Genomic DNA, 16,351 nt, shown 5'->3' with positions numbered 1-16,351 from the left:
AGAGAAAAGAGACGCCTGACCCCCACAACTACTATTTTTTTCTCACCTTATGCAGTTACACTTGTTTTTGTTTTACCAGTTCTGGCTTATATGGTGGTACAGGGGATTGAACCTGGGACTTTATGGAGTCTCTAGTACAGAAAGTCTTTTGTTAAACCACTACGCTATCTTCCTGGCCATCTCTCTTATTTATTTATTTTGGATAAAGAGAAACTGAGAGGGGAGGGAGAGGGTGGTAGGGAGAGGGAGAGAGAGAGAGAGAGAGAGAGAGAGAGAAAGAAAGACATGCAGCACTGCTTCACTGCTTATGAAGCTTTCTCCCTTCTGGTGGGAACCAGGGGCTGGAACCTGGATCTCTGTGCACTGTAATGTGTGCACCCTACCAGATGCGTCACTGACAGGTTTCTATCCTCACTTATTTTTTTTTAAAATCTTTATTTATTGGACAGAGAAAGCCAGATAACATAAGGGAAGGGATGATAGAAAGGGAGAGAGACAGAGAGACACTTCCAACACTGTTTCAACACTCGTAAAGATTTCCCCTTGCAGGTGGGGAATGGGGGCTCTAACCCAGGTCCTTGGGCATTGTAACACATGCTCTCAACCAGGTGCATCACCACTTAGCCACCCCCACCTCATTTTTTTAATGCAGCAGTGGGGAATGAACAAAGGGCTTGGCACAGCCACAATACCTCTAAGCATATATATGCTTTTTTGTGAGTAGTTTATTTTATTTTATTATTATTTTTACCAAAGCACTACTTAGCTCTGGCTTATGGTAGCACGGGGATTTCAGAGCCTCAGGCATGAGAGACTCTGCATAAACATTATGCTATCTACCCCCACCCTTTATAAGTAACACCATGACATCATTCCATGGAGTACGTTGGGTGCTGCTCCCTGTGGTTTGAGGACCTGAGCACTCCACTGGGTAGCCTATCTCCCAGGCCCCATCACTGTGGATTTCTGCCCCCATGTCAATCCACCTGGGCCCCAGGCTGTCAGTCTTTACCTTGCTACCTGTAGGAACACTTCCAGTGAAAGAGACTTTGGCCACATCTTGATGTTGACACAGAAGCTGACCTGTGGCCGCCCCGCCCTGGACCACATTAAAGAGCCCAGGAGGCACACCAGCCTGTGTGTAGATTTCTGCCAGCAGCAGGGCGGAAACTGGTGTGAAGGGGGATGGTTTGAAAATCATGGCGTTACCTGGGGCCAAGACACAAATATGAGACACACTCAGACAAAGGAGCCCCAGAGGGCAGAAGAGTCCAGACCACAGACCCCCACCACTCCTGCTCTCTCATCAAACCCTAGGCCCAAAGAATAGCCTAAGGAAGCAAAACTGTGTTCAGTGTCTCCCACCAGGCTCACAACCAGCCAGTCTCCCCCCAGCAACCCAATACTGCATTTCTAGGCCGGGCAACACATCTCATTCAACTTGAAGCTTGCACCAAGTAGGAAGCACGAAAGCTCAAGTTAGTTTCATAAACAATGAAACAGAAGGTCAGAAAGGTGAATTAATTTTAAGAGTTTCCAAAACCAAATATGTGTTTCCATCCCCACTGAGAAAAATGGGTAAAGTTTAAGTAAAGGTCCTAAATTCTATCCCTAGCACCAGATGGGGGTGGGAATCAGGGCATCTATGAAAATGTTCCTATACAGACATGAGCTGTACACACAACACATTCTGTGAACTCCCTGAGTGCTGGATTGGGAATGAAACTGTCCTCTGTAATCATGTATCTCCAGCACAGGTCCCATCTGATGTGAAGAGTGTGTGTGCAGATCCCCAAAAAAGAATTTTGGTTCTTTTTCCCCAGAAAGTAAAGAAGACCAGAAAGCTCTGAATCCCAATTCCACCAAGTCACGAAGCATTTGCCACCAGGAAACTTGTTTTTCATACCAACACTGAAAGTGAAGGAAATCAAAAAAACACCAAAGCAAGCCAGGCACTGTTTCTCTTATCCGAGAGAGAAGAAGAAAAAAGGAAGTAGTAACAGCTGAGTGACTTAGAAAAGTGAAGGTATAAACATAGGAAAAAATGGGCAAAAAAAAAAAAATTAATATGTAGATAGCTATAGATATAAAGTCAACCTTGGGGCCAGGTGGTGGCGCACCTGGCTGAGCGCACGTTACAATGCACAAGGACCCAGGTTTGAGCCCTCAGTCCCCACCTGCAGGGGGAAAGCTTCACAAGTGGTGAAGCAGTGCTGCAGGTGTCTGTTTCTCGCCCTCTATATCTCCCCTTTCCCTCTCAATTTCTGACTGTCTCTATCTAATAAGTAAATACAGATAATAAAGTCAACCTTTATCAGCAACCTTGGGAGGGGATGGGGATGTAATGGAGGGGATGGGGACACAGAATTCTACTGGTGGAAATGTTATGGAATTATAGCTGTATTATCTTATAATTTTGTAAATCAATATTAAATCACTAATAAAAAGAGTATGTGTGTGCATAAGTAAAATACACATTTACATGTGTGTATCTGCATGTTAAGTGTGTGTGCACACAAGTGCATGCGTGTATGTGTGAACAGAAAAGACAGCAGCAGGCTCCCATAGTGGGGAAGGCATCTCACCACAGGCCAGTGCAGGTGCTGACTTCCAGCAGGCAATCTGGAAGGGGTAGTTCCAGGCACCGATTCCCACACACACCCCAAGTGGTTCTCTCCGGGTATAGCCAAAGGACCCACCTGGGAGCTGGATGTGCTCACCTGAGAAGAGAGGGAACACAGGGAAATGAGGGACTGTAGCCCCCCACCCTCCCTGCCTGGACTCCCCAGGATCCACCCTCCACTTCCACTCTGTTCATCTGCACAGAGAGACTCACTCACTTCCAACTCTCACCCCTCCAAACCAGACACTACCCTCTAAAATTTCACTGAGCACCAGGAAGTTAACATCAGTGCAATTCAATGGAAATGAGGAATACTCAGCAGCACAAGAGTCCAAAGACCCCCACTCAGGATCTTGGCTTCCCAGGGTCTCCCAGGCCTGCTGAGCCATCTAATACTAGCTCCTTAACCTTTACAGACTCAGAGGAGACCTCTTTCCACACAGCTAAGATTAGTGACTATAAGGCCTACAAACTGGCTCCTGGCAACAGGATCCAGAGCTCAGGTGTACTGTTCTATCCAGTATTTCATTCATTCAGAGAGACATCTGCAGACCTGCTTGACCATTCATGAAGTTTTCCCCTTGCAGGTGGGGAATAGGAGCCTGAACCCAGTTCCTTGTGCATGATAATGTGTGTGCTCAACTGGGTGCACCACTACCTGCCCCCACCCTCCATAAAATTAAAAAAAAAAAAAAAAAGAAGTGAGGAACCCAGGGTGGGCCTGTGTCAATCCTGCCAGAACCTTTGTCCCACTGGCTTTGCCCGGGCCCCTATCCATTAGTGATGGGTGTGGTGACAGGGACTCACCCGCCAGGGACCCAGCCAGGCCTGCATAGTACTCTAAGCACTGCCAGGAAGTGTCAATGTCCAGGCGTGCCTCAAAGACTGACTTGCCATTGTTAATGGTTTCCACAGCAGCAATCTCATCCTTCCGCTCCTATAAGGGAAACAGGGCAAGCGTGAAGATGTGTCCCCCCGCCCCTCAGTCACACACACAGACACTGATGCAGCATGCACAATGCTAAGGATAAAAGAGAAAATGGCCTGAGAGGCGGTACATTGTATTAAACACTCAAGTATGAGGTCCCAAGTTCAATCCTTGGCATTGCATGTACCAGTTTGACACTTTGGTTCTCCCTCTACTCTCCTCCTCTCTCTCTCATGAATGAATACATAAGTTTGAAAAAGGGAAGGAGGGACAGTTTTAACATATTTAACATATTTAACAAGAGAGACACTTATCTGAGCATGCAGCTCAGTGGTCCCATCAAGCTCATGGCATAAACTGAAAACCAATGCCTAGATCAATTAGACCAAGAATGCTTTCAGAAAGGAGAGGAAAGGGGAAGAAACAGGGAAAGAGGACACCAGAAAAGGGAAGGGAAAGGGAGAAGAGGAGGGATGGAATCTAACATAACACAATGCAATATAACAATGTGGTGCTGAAGCTCAAACCCAGGACGTCACCTATAGCAAGCCACATACTCTACCAAGTGAGCCATCTCCCAGCCCCAAGCATGTTTCCTTTCCTTTCTTTCTTTCTTTCTTTCTTTCTTTCTTTCTTTCTTTCTTTCTTTTTTTTTTTTTTTTTTGACACCAGCATTATTTCTAAAGCCTATACAACAAGCCCACACTTCCTCCTAGAAACCTTTTTTTTCTTTTTAACTTCTTTTTAATTTATGATAGAGACAGAAAGAATTAGGGCAAGGGAGAAAGACACCTGCAGCATTGTTCCACCCTGTATGCAGTGTGTGTGTGTGTGTGTGTGTGTGTGTTTTCCAAACATTTATTTACTAATGAAAGAGAACCAAAGTGTCACTTTGACATATACGTTAAGGATTGAACATGGGACCTCATACTTGAGATTCAACACTTTATCTGCTACGCCACCTCCTGAACTTCAGAGAGAGAGAACAGCAATCCAAGATGTGGCACAGTGGATAAAACCTTGAACTCTCAAGCATGAGGTCCTAAGTTCAATCCCTGGCATTGCATGTGCCAGAGTGATACTCTGGTTCTTTCTTTCTCTCCTCAGATATTGTTCGTTAATAAATAAAACCTAAAACCCTAAGTAGAAGTTCCTAAAACAGGTATAGGTAATCCCTGAATGTGTCATGTAAGATTAACTTAATTCAACCCTGAGGGGCTTAACAGCTCTTTCTAGAATGCAGGAAGAGGGGCCAGTGAAACAGTTTACTTGGATAGTCTGCTGCATTGCCAGGTTCAAGCCAGGCCCACACCAAGTTGAAGAAAGCTTCTGTGCTGTGGTGTCTTTCACTCTTTCCCTCTCTGCTTCTCTATCAAAAATAGTAATAATTAATAGAATGCAGGAGGGGACGTGGCTCCTCCAGCAGAGGTTTGTTGTTCAGTGATGAGCAACAGTAAGTTGACGAGTCTGGTGTTAGAGAGCAAACACACATGCCAGGCTAGCGTGGAGGTACCTCTTCCCCGGCACATACTCTCTGGGTTGGAGAGAATGTGACTGGAGCCAGCCTGGGCTGCTACTCACTGAGCGACGGGAGGAAGATGACTCATGAACAGAGCTCATGACAGTGAGGCAATTAAATTCTCTATTGATCAGGGAGCCCAGGCTTTTAAAGGTTGGACCCAAAAGTGGCAAGCTAGAAATGGAAATGGCTTGACATAGTTTAGAAAGGGGCAGAGAAAGGCAAAAGGTAGCTGGGAAAGGTAACTTCCTTAGCAACTGTTGCGAGGGTTTAAGTGGTAAGATAAATAATAATACCACAGGCAGGGAGGGACCTGAGGGTAGAAAGAAGATAGATCAAAGGAATGGAAATGAGTGGGGATCTTTCAGGCAAAACAATGATTATGTATATAATAAGGGAGCAAGCCATAGTATCAGGAATGCAGGGAGCTTTGTAAGGCAGGGAGTCTGATAAGACGGGGCAAACCTTTGGGGTTACTCCTGTCCCTCCTTGCTCAACCCCTTGGTAGAGAGAGAGAGACTGACAAAATAGGCGCACTCCTCAGGTCAAGCTCTACCACATCCTCACAATTTCCCGACACACACACAGACATGTGAAGCTTGCTCACGTGGCTTCCACATTGGGATAAAGGAGAACTTGACTGGGGTCCAGTATGGTAAGTCCAGTATGGCAGGACTGAGGAGCACTTCTAGATCACTCTGAGGTCATCCATGTGGACTGACTCATCCAGCAGGGTGGAAAGCAGGCAGACACTCTACATCACCTCCTTTACTTAAATGATGCTGTCAGCATTCTGAACAACATCCTCCTACTTCCAGGTCAAATGGCAGCTACTTTCAAGAAGAAATTCCATCTGAGAAAAAAACAGGTCCTACCTGCAGGGTCCCTACTGCTAAAAGCACCAAAATCTCAACCTGAAACTGGAAAACACACATACTCAGTGGTCCGGGAGGTGACACAGTGGATAAAGCATCGGACTCTCAAGCATGAGGTCCTGAGTTCATTTCCCAGCAGTACATGTACCAGAGTGATGTCTGGTTCTTTCTCTTTTTCTGTACCTCTCATTAATAAATAAATTTTTAAAAAAGAAAGAAAGAAAATAAAAAGAAAGAAAACACACACCCACACGTTCACCATCACCAGGGATTAATGACAGTGTAGCTTAGGCACCAGGTTTACCCTCTACCTTCAGCAACAGCAACAACAGCTTAAACACATGACACACCAGAGACTTTGGACACCAGGTCAGGACAGTGACCCAGAGAGATGGGAACAGTTAGGGGAGGCCCAGAGCTGTCCAAGCACCTTGCCAGAAAGAGATCAGTCAGCAAACTGAGGGAGGAGGAAGTGACTGGGCTCAGCAGGTGCTAGGAGTGGAGGGGATGGCTCTAGCAGGCAGGCAGTAGCACAGCCAGTTAAATGCATGTGGCTCAAAGCTGCAAGGACCAGAATAAGGATCCCTGTTTGAGCCTTGGCTCCCCACCTGCAGGGGAGTCACTTCACAGGCAGTGAAGTAAGTCTGCAGGTGTCTTTCTCCCCCCCACCCCGTCTTCCTCTCCTCTCTCCATTTCTCTCTGTCCTATCCAACACCGACATCAGTAACAACAACAATAATAACTACAACAATACAACAACAAGAGCAACAAAAGGGAAAATAAACATTTAAAAAAAAACTTAAAAAAAAGATACCCCTGCAGTTAGCCCACTGTGACCTGTGTCTCCTCTCTCTAAATTTTCTGTAATGAGCAGCTACAACTGCTTTCCTAAGAATATAAATAGCAAGACAACAATGAGATACCACTTCACTCCTGTGAGAATGTCATACATCAGAAAGGGTAACAGCAGCAAATGCTGGAGAAGGCGTGGGGTCAAAGGAACTCTCCTACACTGCTGGTGGGAATGTCAATTGGTCCAACCTCTGTGGAGAACAGTCTGGAGAACTCTCAGAAGGCTAGAAATGGACCTACCCTATGACCCTGCAATTCCTCTCCTGGGGATATATCCTAAGGAACCCAACACATCCATCCAAAAAGATCTGTGTACACATATGTTCTTGGCAGCACAATCTGTAATAGCCAAAACCTGGAAGCAACACAGGTGTCCAACAACAGATGAGTGGCTGATCAAGTTGTGGTATATATACACAATGAAATACTACTCAGCTATAAAAAATGGTGACTTCACTATTTTCAGCTGATCTTGGATGGACCTTGAAAAAATCATGTTGAGTGAAATAAGTCAGAAACAGAAGGATGAATATGGGATGATCTCACTCTCAGGCAGAAGTTGAAAAATAAGATCAAAAAAGAAAACACAAGTAGAACCTGAAATGGAATTGGAGTATTGCACCAAGTAAAAAGACTCTAGGGTGGGTAGGTGAGGAGAATACAGATCCAAGAAAGATGACAGAGGACCTAGTGGGGGTTGTATTGTTATATGGAAAACTGGGGGATGTTATGCATGTACAAACTATTGTATTTACTGTTGAATGTAAAACATTAATTCCCCAATAAAGAAATTTTAAAAAAAAGAATATAAGTAGCAAAGCCCAGGGGGTGGCACAGAGTGAAAAGCACTGGATACTCAAGTATAAAGTCCTTGAGTTCAATCCCCCGGCATTGCATGCACCAGAATGAGGTTCTGTGCTTCTCTCTTCCTCTCTCCCCACCCTACTCTCTCATAAATAATTATTCAAAAAATAATATGTGGGAAAAGAAAATGTATACTATACCTACGATGTTCACAGCAGCATAACCTATGAAACTCCAACTTGGAAGCAACCCAGATGCCCAACAACAGATGAGTGGTTAAGCAAACTGTGAGAGTATATAGCACACTAGGATAGTGCACTGTTTTGTCATATACAAAAACCAGTTTCAAGCCTGACCCCCCCCATGGCAATAAAAGAAAAATTTTAAAAATTTATTTATTCCCTTTTGTTGCCATTGTTGTTGTAGTTATTATTGATGTCATCGTTGTTGGATAGGACAGAGAGAAATAGAGAGAGGAAGGGAAGACAGAGAGGGGGAGAGAAAAATAGACACCTGCAGACCTGCTTCACCACTTGTGAAGCAACTCCTCTGCAGGTGGGGAGCTGGGGGCTCAAACCCAGATCTTTAAGTCAATCCTTGCGCTTTGCACCACCTGCACTTAACCATTGTACTACCGCCCAACTCCCTAAAAGAAATTTTGATGCTGTGTTCTATTTCACGCTCTGTCCATCTTCTCTATATCTTAAAAAGAAAAAAAAAAGTTCAGCTGGATAGTACATTACTCTGCCATTTGCACAAACCAGGCTCAAGTCCAGCCCCACCACAATGTACCATGTTCACTTAACCATGGACCACCACCTGGCCCCTGCTCCACTACATAGAAGAAAGTTTCAGTGCTATGTTTCAGTGCTAAGTTTTAGTGCTATGTTTCAGTGCTAAGTTTCTCTCTTTGCCTCTAGAAGAAAGAAGAGAAAAGGAAAGGAGGGGAAGGGAGGGGAGGGGGAAGGGAGGGGAAGGGGAGGGGAGGAAAGGAAAGGGAAGGGAAGGAAAGGGAAGAAGAGAAAGAGAGAGAAAGAGAAAGAGAACAGGGATTCGGGCGTAGCTCAGCGGGTTAAGCGCAGGTGGCACAAAGCACAACGATCGGCGTAAGGATCCCGGTTTAAGCCCCCCGGCTCCCCACCTGCAAGGGAGTCGCTTCACAGGTGGTGAAGCAGGTCCGCAGGTGTCTATCTTTCTTTCCCCCTCTCTATCTTCCCCTCCTCTCTCCATTTCTCTCTGTCCTATCCAACAACGATGACAGCAATAACAACAACAACGATAAATAACAAGGGCAACAAAAGGGAAAACAAATAAATAAATGTAAAAAAAAAAAAGAGAGAGAAAGAGAAGAAAAAGAAAAAGAAAGAAAAGGGCTGGACAGTAGCCCAGTGGGTTAAGCACACATGGCACAAAGCGCAAGGGCTGGCATAAGGATCCCAGTTCGAGCCCCCGGATCCCCACCTGTAGGGGAGTCGCTTCACAAGTGGTGAAGAGGTCTGCAGGTACCTATCTTTTTCTCCCCCTCTGTCGGCCCCTCCTCTTTCCATTTCTCTCTGTCCTATCCAACAACAGTGACATCAATAACAACAACAATAATAACTACAACAAGAGCAACAAAAGGGATAAATAAATAAATACTAAAAAAAAAAAAGATCCTGGTTCCAGCCCCGGGTTCCCTACCTGCAGGAAGTCACTTCACAAGTGGTAAAGCAGGTTTGCAGGTGTCTTTCTCTCTTCCTCTCTATCTTCCTCTCCTCTCTCAATTTCTCTGTCCTAGTCAATTAAAATGGGGAAAAAATGGCCACCATGAGCCTATACCATGATTGGTAGTGCCGGCCCCAAGTCCCAGCAATAACCACATAGGCAAAAAAAATAAAGGGGGGGGGAGGGAACTATGGTATAGGCATGGGACATGGCACAGTAGGTAGTATGCCATGCATGAGGTTCCAAGTTCAATCCCCAGTATCACATACATTGATTTCCTGGCTCTTTCTCAAATATATATATTAAAGAAAAAAGTTAAGGTCAGGGGTAGATAGCATAATGGTTATGCAAAGACTCTCTTTTTAAATTTTAAAAATTTTAAATTTATTATTGGATAGAGACAGAGAAATTGAGATTGGGGGGAGACAGAAAAGGAAAAATAAAAAAACAGAGACACCTGCAGCCCTCCTTCACTAGTGAAACATTCCCCCTGCAGATGGGGGGGAGGGACAGGGGCTTGAACCTGGGTCCTTGTGCACTGTAATGTGTAAACTTAACCAGGTGCACCACTGCTTGGTCCCTACAAAGAAACTCTCATGAGGCTCCAAAGTCCTAGGTTCAATCCCTACATCACCATAAGCCAGAGCTAAGCAATGCTCTGGTAAAAAAAAAAAAAAAGAAGAAGAAGAAGAAAAAGAAGAAAAAGGAGAAGGAAAAGGAGAAGGAGGAGAAGGAGAAGGAGAAGAAGAAGAAAGAGAAGAAGGAAAAGAAGGAGAAGGAGAAGAAAAAGAAGAAGGAGAAGGAGAAGAAGAAGAAGAAAAAGGAAGGAAGGAAGGAAGGAAGGAAGGAAGGAAGGAAGGAAGGAAAAAAGATGTGGCTCAGTGATAGGGATTTTGCCTTGTATGTTTCAGGCCAAGGGTTCAATCCCCAGCAGAAGAGAAGGGGAAGAGAGGGGAGGGGAGGGGAGGGGAGGGGAAGGGAGGGGAGGGGAGGGGAAGGGAAGGGAGGGGAGGGGGAGGGGAGGGGAGTGGAGGGGAGGGGAGGGGAAGAGGGAAAGAAAGGGAAGGGAAGGGGGTGCAGTGGGCTAAGCACACCACACATGGTGCAAAGCACAAGAACAGGCATAAAGATCCCAGTTCGAGCTCCTGGCTCCCCACCTGCAGGGGAGTCACTTCACAAGCAGTGAAGCAGGTCTGCAGGTGTCTATCTTTCTCTCTTTCTCTCTGTCTTCCCCTCCTCTCTCCATTTCTCTCTGTCCTATCCAACGACAGCAACAATAACTACAACAATAAAAAACAAGGGCAACAAAAGTAAATAAATAAATAAAGGAAGGAAGGAAGGGAAAAGGGAAAGGGGGAGAGAGAGGAAAGGGAAGGGAGAGAAAAAAAAAAAGGAGAAGGAGAAGGAGAAGGAGAAGGAGAAGGGGAAGGAGAAAAGAAGGGGCCAAGTGGTGTCACACCTAATCTAGTGCTTTATCCACTGCACCACCTCCTGGACACCTCTCTTTACCTTCCTATCTACCTTCCTTCTCAATCTCTCTCTAACCTAGTTAAGTACATGTAATGTGCAAAAACTTGGGCTCAAGCCCCTAGTCCCCACCTGTAGGGGGAAGGCTTCATGAGCAGTACTGCAGGTGTCTATCTCTCTGTACTTTTCTTTCTTTCTTTTATTAAAATTTTATTTATTTATTAATGAGAGAAATAGGAGGAGAGAAAGAACCAGGTACCACTCTGGTACATGCACTGCCAGAGACTGAACTCAGGGCTGAACTCAAGGTCTTATGGTCCTTTACTACTGCACCAGGTCTCAAGACACAACATTGTCTTTCTTTCTTTCTTTTTTTTTTTTTAAATATAAAGACAGAGACAGAAAGAGAATGGAAGAGAACACAACACTGAAACTTCCTCCAATGTGGTGGGGCCCAGGCTTGAACCTGGGTCACCCAGTTGGTGTCTTGTGCAAGGGCACTATTTTATCAACACTATATCATTCTTTAAAGCTGCAAGTCAGCCCAGAGATGACATTAAACAAACAAAAAAGAGCAAAGCTACAAAGGCTGCATTACAAACCAAACAATAAGGAATAACATGCCTGCCCATGACAATGCTGTCTGTCCTAGAGCCAAGAGCTAGCAGGGAATCACTAAAAGAAAAGTTGTTTCAGAGGCTGACCTAGATAGGGTGCTGCGGTCTCTTTCACTCTCTCTATAAAAGGATGGAAAGAATATCCTTTCAGATGTCCTGAGCATATGGAAATCTCTTCTGTCCATGAAAAGGCAGCACCTAATGGTATAGTACAGCCTGGCTTCAGACCTAAGGCCCCTGAAGCCCTCCAATGGCTGTCCCCTCGGAGACCATCAAAGCATACCCTGATGATCCTGGCAGCCTCCAAAAGGACCCGACAGCGTTCCATGCCAGACTTTTTCTTCCAAGTTCTGAAGGCAGCTCTCGCATCCTCAACAGCCAGATTGACTTCTTTCTCTCCAGAGCATGTGAATGTGGCAATCACTCGGCCTGGAGACACAAACGGGAGTCACACCAACTCCAACTGTAGCCATGCACTTCAAGTGCCTAGGATCCACACTTCCTCTTTGAGTTCTCTCTCTCTAGATACACACACACACATATATGGGCTGGGAAGATATCACCAGACACTCATGCCTGAGGCCTGAGATCCTAAATTCAATCCATGGCACTACCATAAATCAGAGCTGAACAGTGCTCTGGGAGAAAGAAAAGGTGAAAGAGAAAGGAAGGAAGGATGTATTTAATGAAAAAGAACCAGGGCATCACTCTAGCACAGCGGATGCCAGAGATGAAACTGAAGACTTCATATTTTAGAGTTCAACACCTTATCCACTGCACCACCTCCCAGGCTGCCTATCACTTTAAAAAATAAAAATAATTTGTTAGAATCAGAGCATCCCTGTGGCACATACAATGCCTGGTATTGAACTCAGGACCTCAAACTCTAGCTTCTGTGCCACCCCGCCCCTTGGATGTTTTCCTCTTTGCTTATTATTATTATTGTTGTTGTCATTGTTAGAGAGGACAGAGAGAAATGGAGAAAGGAGGGAAGATAGAGGGGGAGAGAAAGACAGACACCTGTAGACCTGCTTCACCACCTGTGAAGGGACTCCCCAGCAGGTGGGGAGCCAGGGGCTCGAACCAGGATCCTTATGCCGGTCCCTGCGCTTTGTGCCACGTGCGCTTAACCCACTGCGCTACCACCCTTCCTCTTTGCTTTTTTTAAATTGTATTTACTTATTTTTATTATTATTATTTTAAAGATTTTATTTATTTATGAATGAGAAAGGAGGAGAGAGAGCAAGAGAATGAACCAGATATCACTCTGGTACATGTGCTGCCAGGGACTGACCTTGGGACCTCATGCTTTTTTTTTTTAATTAAGAAAGGATAAATTAACAAATCCATAGGGTAGGAGGGGTACAACTCCACACAATTCCCACCACCCAATCTCCATATCCCACCCCCTCCCCTGATAGCTTTCCCATTCTCTATCCCTCTGGGAGCATGGACCCAGGGGGACCTCATGCTTTTAAGTGTGGTCTGAGGCAATTGTCACCTCTGAGCAGCAGTTCTAAATCTATTGGAGGTTTGGGGGTTGGGGGTCACTGAACCCTTTCATAATCTATAAAAAGTTACAGACATCTGGGGTCCGGCGGAGCGCAGCAAGTTAAGCCCAGGTGGCGTAAAGCACAAGGACCCACCAGCATAAGGATCCCAGATCCAGCCCCTGGCTCCCCACCTGCAGGGAAGTCGCTTCACAGGCAGTGAAGCAGGCCTGCAGGTGTCTGTCTTTCTCTCCCCCTCTGTCTTCCCCTCCTCTTTCCATTTCTCTCTGTCCTATTCAACAACGATATCAATAACAACAACAATAATAACTACAACAATAAAGCAACAAGGGCAACAAAAGGGAAAATACAACATCAATAACAACAACAATGACTACAACAACAATAAAACAAGGGCAACAAAAGGGAAAATAAATATATATATATTTTAAAACTTTATAAAAAAGTTAGACTTCTAAAACATCATCGTGGTGTCTCAAGTAGTACAGCACTGGACTTTTCCTGCCAGGTTGCTGGTTTGATTCCCACCAACGCATGTACTGGAGTGGTGCTCCAGTTTCTCCCTGCCTGGTGTCAAACTAACTCTTACACACACACACACACACACACACACTCCCCCCTCCTCTCTCTGCATATATTAAAATTAATTTGGGGGGGCGAGTGGTGTTGCGCCTGGTTGAACGCACATGTTATCATACTCAAGGACCCAGGTTCAAGCCCCCACTCCCCCATACAGGGGGAAAAAGCAGTGAAGCAGGGCTGCAGGTCTCTCCCCCTATTTCTTCACCTTCCCTCTCGATTTCTCAGTCTCTATTTAATACGTAATAAAGAAAATAAATCTTAATCTTTGAATAAAACAGCATCGTGCCCTAGACAAGCGCAGAGAGAGAGCCTGTGAGTACACAGATGTTCAGAGCCCCCCACCCCCAACCCTATCCTCTCTCTCCCGCCAGCCTTGCTTGTGGCTGTGGATCTTGCAGTCTGCACAAAGAACAGAGTTTGGGGAGTCGGTGGTAGCGCAGCGGGTTAAGCACAGGTGGCACAATGCACAAGGACCGGTCTAAGGATCCCGGTTCGAGGCCCTGGCTCCCCATCTGCAGGGGAGTCGCTTCACAGGTGATGAAGCAGGTCTGCAGGTGCCTATCTTTCTCTGCTCCTGTCTTCCCTTCCTCTCTCCATTTCTCTGTCCTATCCAACAACAACGACATCAATAACAACAATAATAACTACAACAAGTGCAACAAAAGGGAATAAATACATATTTTTTAAAAAAGCACAGAGTTTGCATTCTTCTCCCGCAAACACACAACGCCCCAGAGACAGCACAGTGGCTCCGTAAAGAGCCTCTCCTGTCCCAGGCTCGGAGGTCCCGGATTCAGTCCTCAGAGCTGAGCCGGAGGGGGCTGCACACCCGCCGGCTGAAGCGCCCTCCGAGCAGCCGCCCGCCCGCAGCCAGCGGCCCCGCCGTACCAGTGGCCGGCTCGAAGGCCTTCTCGGTGCCAGAGCCATCGGCCGGGTTGACGCGGGCCCCGCCGCGATAGTTGAGCGGCTGAGACACGACGAAGGTGCCAGTACTCATGATGGCAGACGCAGGACAGAGAGCCCAGACAGTCCTGGACAGCATCGGGGAACTGGTACGATGGCGGCCGGAAGACACTGAGGGGCGGGACCAAGAAACTGGGGGGCGGAGCCTCACTGCGCCCGGTCGCCAACGTGGCACTCAGGGGCGGAGTCAGGGGCGGGGACACCTGCCGGCGCTCAGGGGCGGAGACATCTGCCGACACTTGGGGGCGGAGTCAGAGATGGGGACGATTTTTTTTTTTTCCTATGAGTTAATGAACAGTTAAGACCTGTCACAAACTCCTTTGTTCCAGGAGGACACAGAAGGCCCATCTTTTTATTTTCACTTTTTATATTTATTTATTTTCCCTTTTGTTGCCCTTATTTTTTATTGTTGTTGTTATTGATGTCGCCGTAGTTAAATAGGACAGAGAGAAATGGAGAGAGGAGAAGACAGAGAGGGGGAGAGAAAGATAGAAAACTACAGACCTGCTTCACCGCCCGTGAAGAGACTCCCCTGTAGGTGGGGAGCCAGGGGCTCGAACCGGCATCCTTACGCTGGTCCTTGCGCTTCGCGCCACGTGCGCTTAACCCGCTGCGCTACCGCCAGACTCCCCCAGAAGGCCCATCTTGCTCTAAGGTAGCGCTAAATATTTTTTTTTCCCCCGCCAAGTGTCATTTGGACACTTAGAACCGCATTGGTGAGCAATATGAAATCATCAATTTACAAATTAGCACTGTGGCCCAGGAGGTGGCGCAGTAGCTAAAGATTTGGATTCTCAGGCGGAAAGTTCAATCCCTTGTATCCCATGGGCCAGAGGGACACTCTAGTTCTTCCTCTCCTCCTCCTTCACTTCCTCCTCCTCCCTCATAAATAAGTATTTATTAAAAAACAAACAAACAAACAAACTAGCACTTAATGTTGCTATGGAAAAAGCTTCTTAGATTTATTGGATTTTGATTCCTCATCTGCGGTTGCCTCGCCAGGTCCAGAGCAAATGACTTAATGGGCCTTAAATGAACTGTGGGCTGGCTGTTCTCCAGCCCTGATTAAAAAGGGCAGGACTCAGGGGGGCAGCAGTCCTGCTAGATCCCAGCCCCCATCTTGCCTGCACTGGGACCCAGCTCCACCGCCACTGCTTAAATGTTATCCCATAGGATAGCACAGGAGCTGACTGAACATCACCCTCCCAGGTGAGCTTCTTTCTTTTTTTTTAGGGGAATGGGTGGTGGCACACCCGGCTGAGCGCGCAAATAACCGTGAGCAAAGACCCAGGTTCGAGCCCGTACTCCTGTGCTCACAAGTGGTGAAGCAAGTCTACAGGCTTCTCTCTCTCTCTCTCTCCACTTTCCCTAGTAATTTCTCTCTTATCAAATAAAATAGAGAGAAAATGGCCACGGGTAGCAGTGAATTTGTAGTGCTGGCACCAAGCCCTAACAATAACTTCGGTGGCAATTTAAAAAAAAATGGTGGCATACCTGGTTGAGTGCACGTTACAATGCATAAGGATCCAGGTTTAAGCCCTCAGCCCCACCTGCAGTGGAGGAGCTTCACCAGGAGTTAAGCAGGACTGCATGCCTCTCTCTCTATCTCCCCCTCTTGATTTCTGTCTCTATCTCATAAATAAAGTAAAATATTTGTCAAATTAAATATTATAATGTATGAGACCAAAGTGCTGTTCAATTCTGGCATATGGATGTGCCAAGGATTGAACCTGGGGGCTCTTAAGACCTCAGGCATGCAAGTTTTGTGCTCTTCTTCTTCTTCTTCTAGCGTTTGCCCTTCTTCTTCTGTAGCCAGTCAACAGCGTCAGGTTGAGCCTGATGTAAAGTTTCGAGACCTCCTTTGAATCTGGAGAGGTGGCAGTCGTTGACTATGTGGCTCTAATGT

At 46.2% G+C, this 16,351-nt stretch overlaps 1 protein-coding gene across 2 annotated transcripts in view; it reads right to left on the bottom strand.

Moving 5' to 3' along the window:
- Positions 1-14,573, bottom strand: part of ALDH9A1 (aldehyde dehydrogenase 9 family member A1) — a 44,825-nt gene extending 30,252 nt beyond the window's left edge. The window contains exons 1-5 of one of the 2 annotated variants that reach the window (XM_016195095.2): positions 14,371-14,573; positions 11,673-11,818; positions 3,431-3,560; positions 2,586-2,720; positions 1,013-1,209 (exon numbers count right to left, since the gene is read on the bottom strand). In XM_016195095.2, the coding sequence (XP_016050581.1) occupies positions 1,013-1,209; positions 2,586-2,720; positions 3,431-3,560; positions 11,673-11,818; positions 14,371-14,524 (762 nt within the window). In that variant the 5' untranslated portion in view covers positions 14,525-14,573. The remainder of the gene's footprint in view (positions 1-1,012; positions 1,210-2,585; positions 2,721-3,430; positions 3,561-11,672; positions 11,819-14,370) is intronic. The other variant, XM_007538777.3, reaches the window with a different exon arrangement.
- Between the last annotated feature and the right edge of the window lie 1,778 nt (positions 14,574-16,351).

Source organism: Erinaceus europaeus, chromosome 9 (genome assembly GCF_950295315.1).
Source record: "Erinaceus europaeus chromosome 9, mEriEur2.1, whole genome shotgun sequence".
Lineage (NCBI taxonomy): Eukaryota > Metazoa > Chordata > Mammalia > Eulipotyphla > Erinaceidae > Erinaceus > Erinaceus europaeus.
Note: the sequence above shows the minus strand (reverse complement) of the source record. Positions and strands in the feature narration are given on the sequence as shown.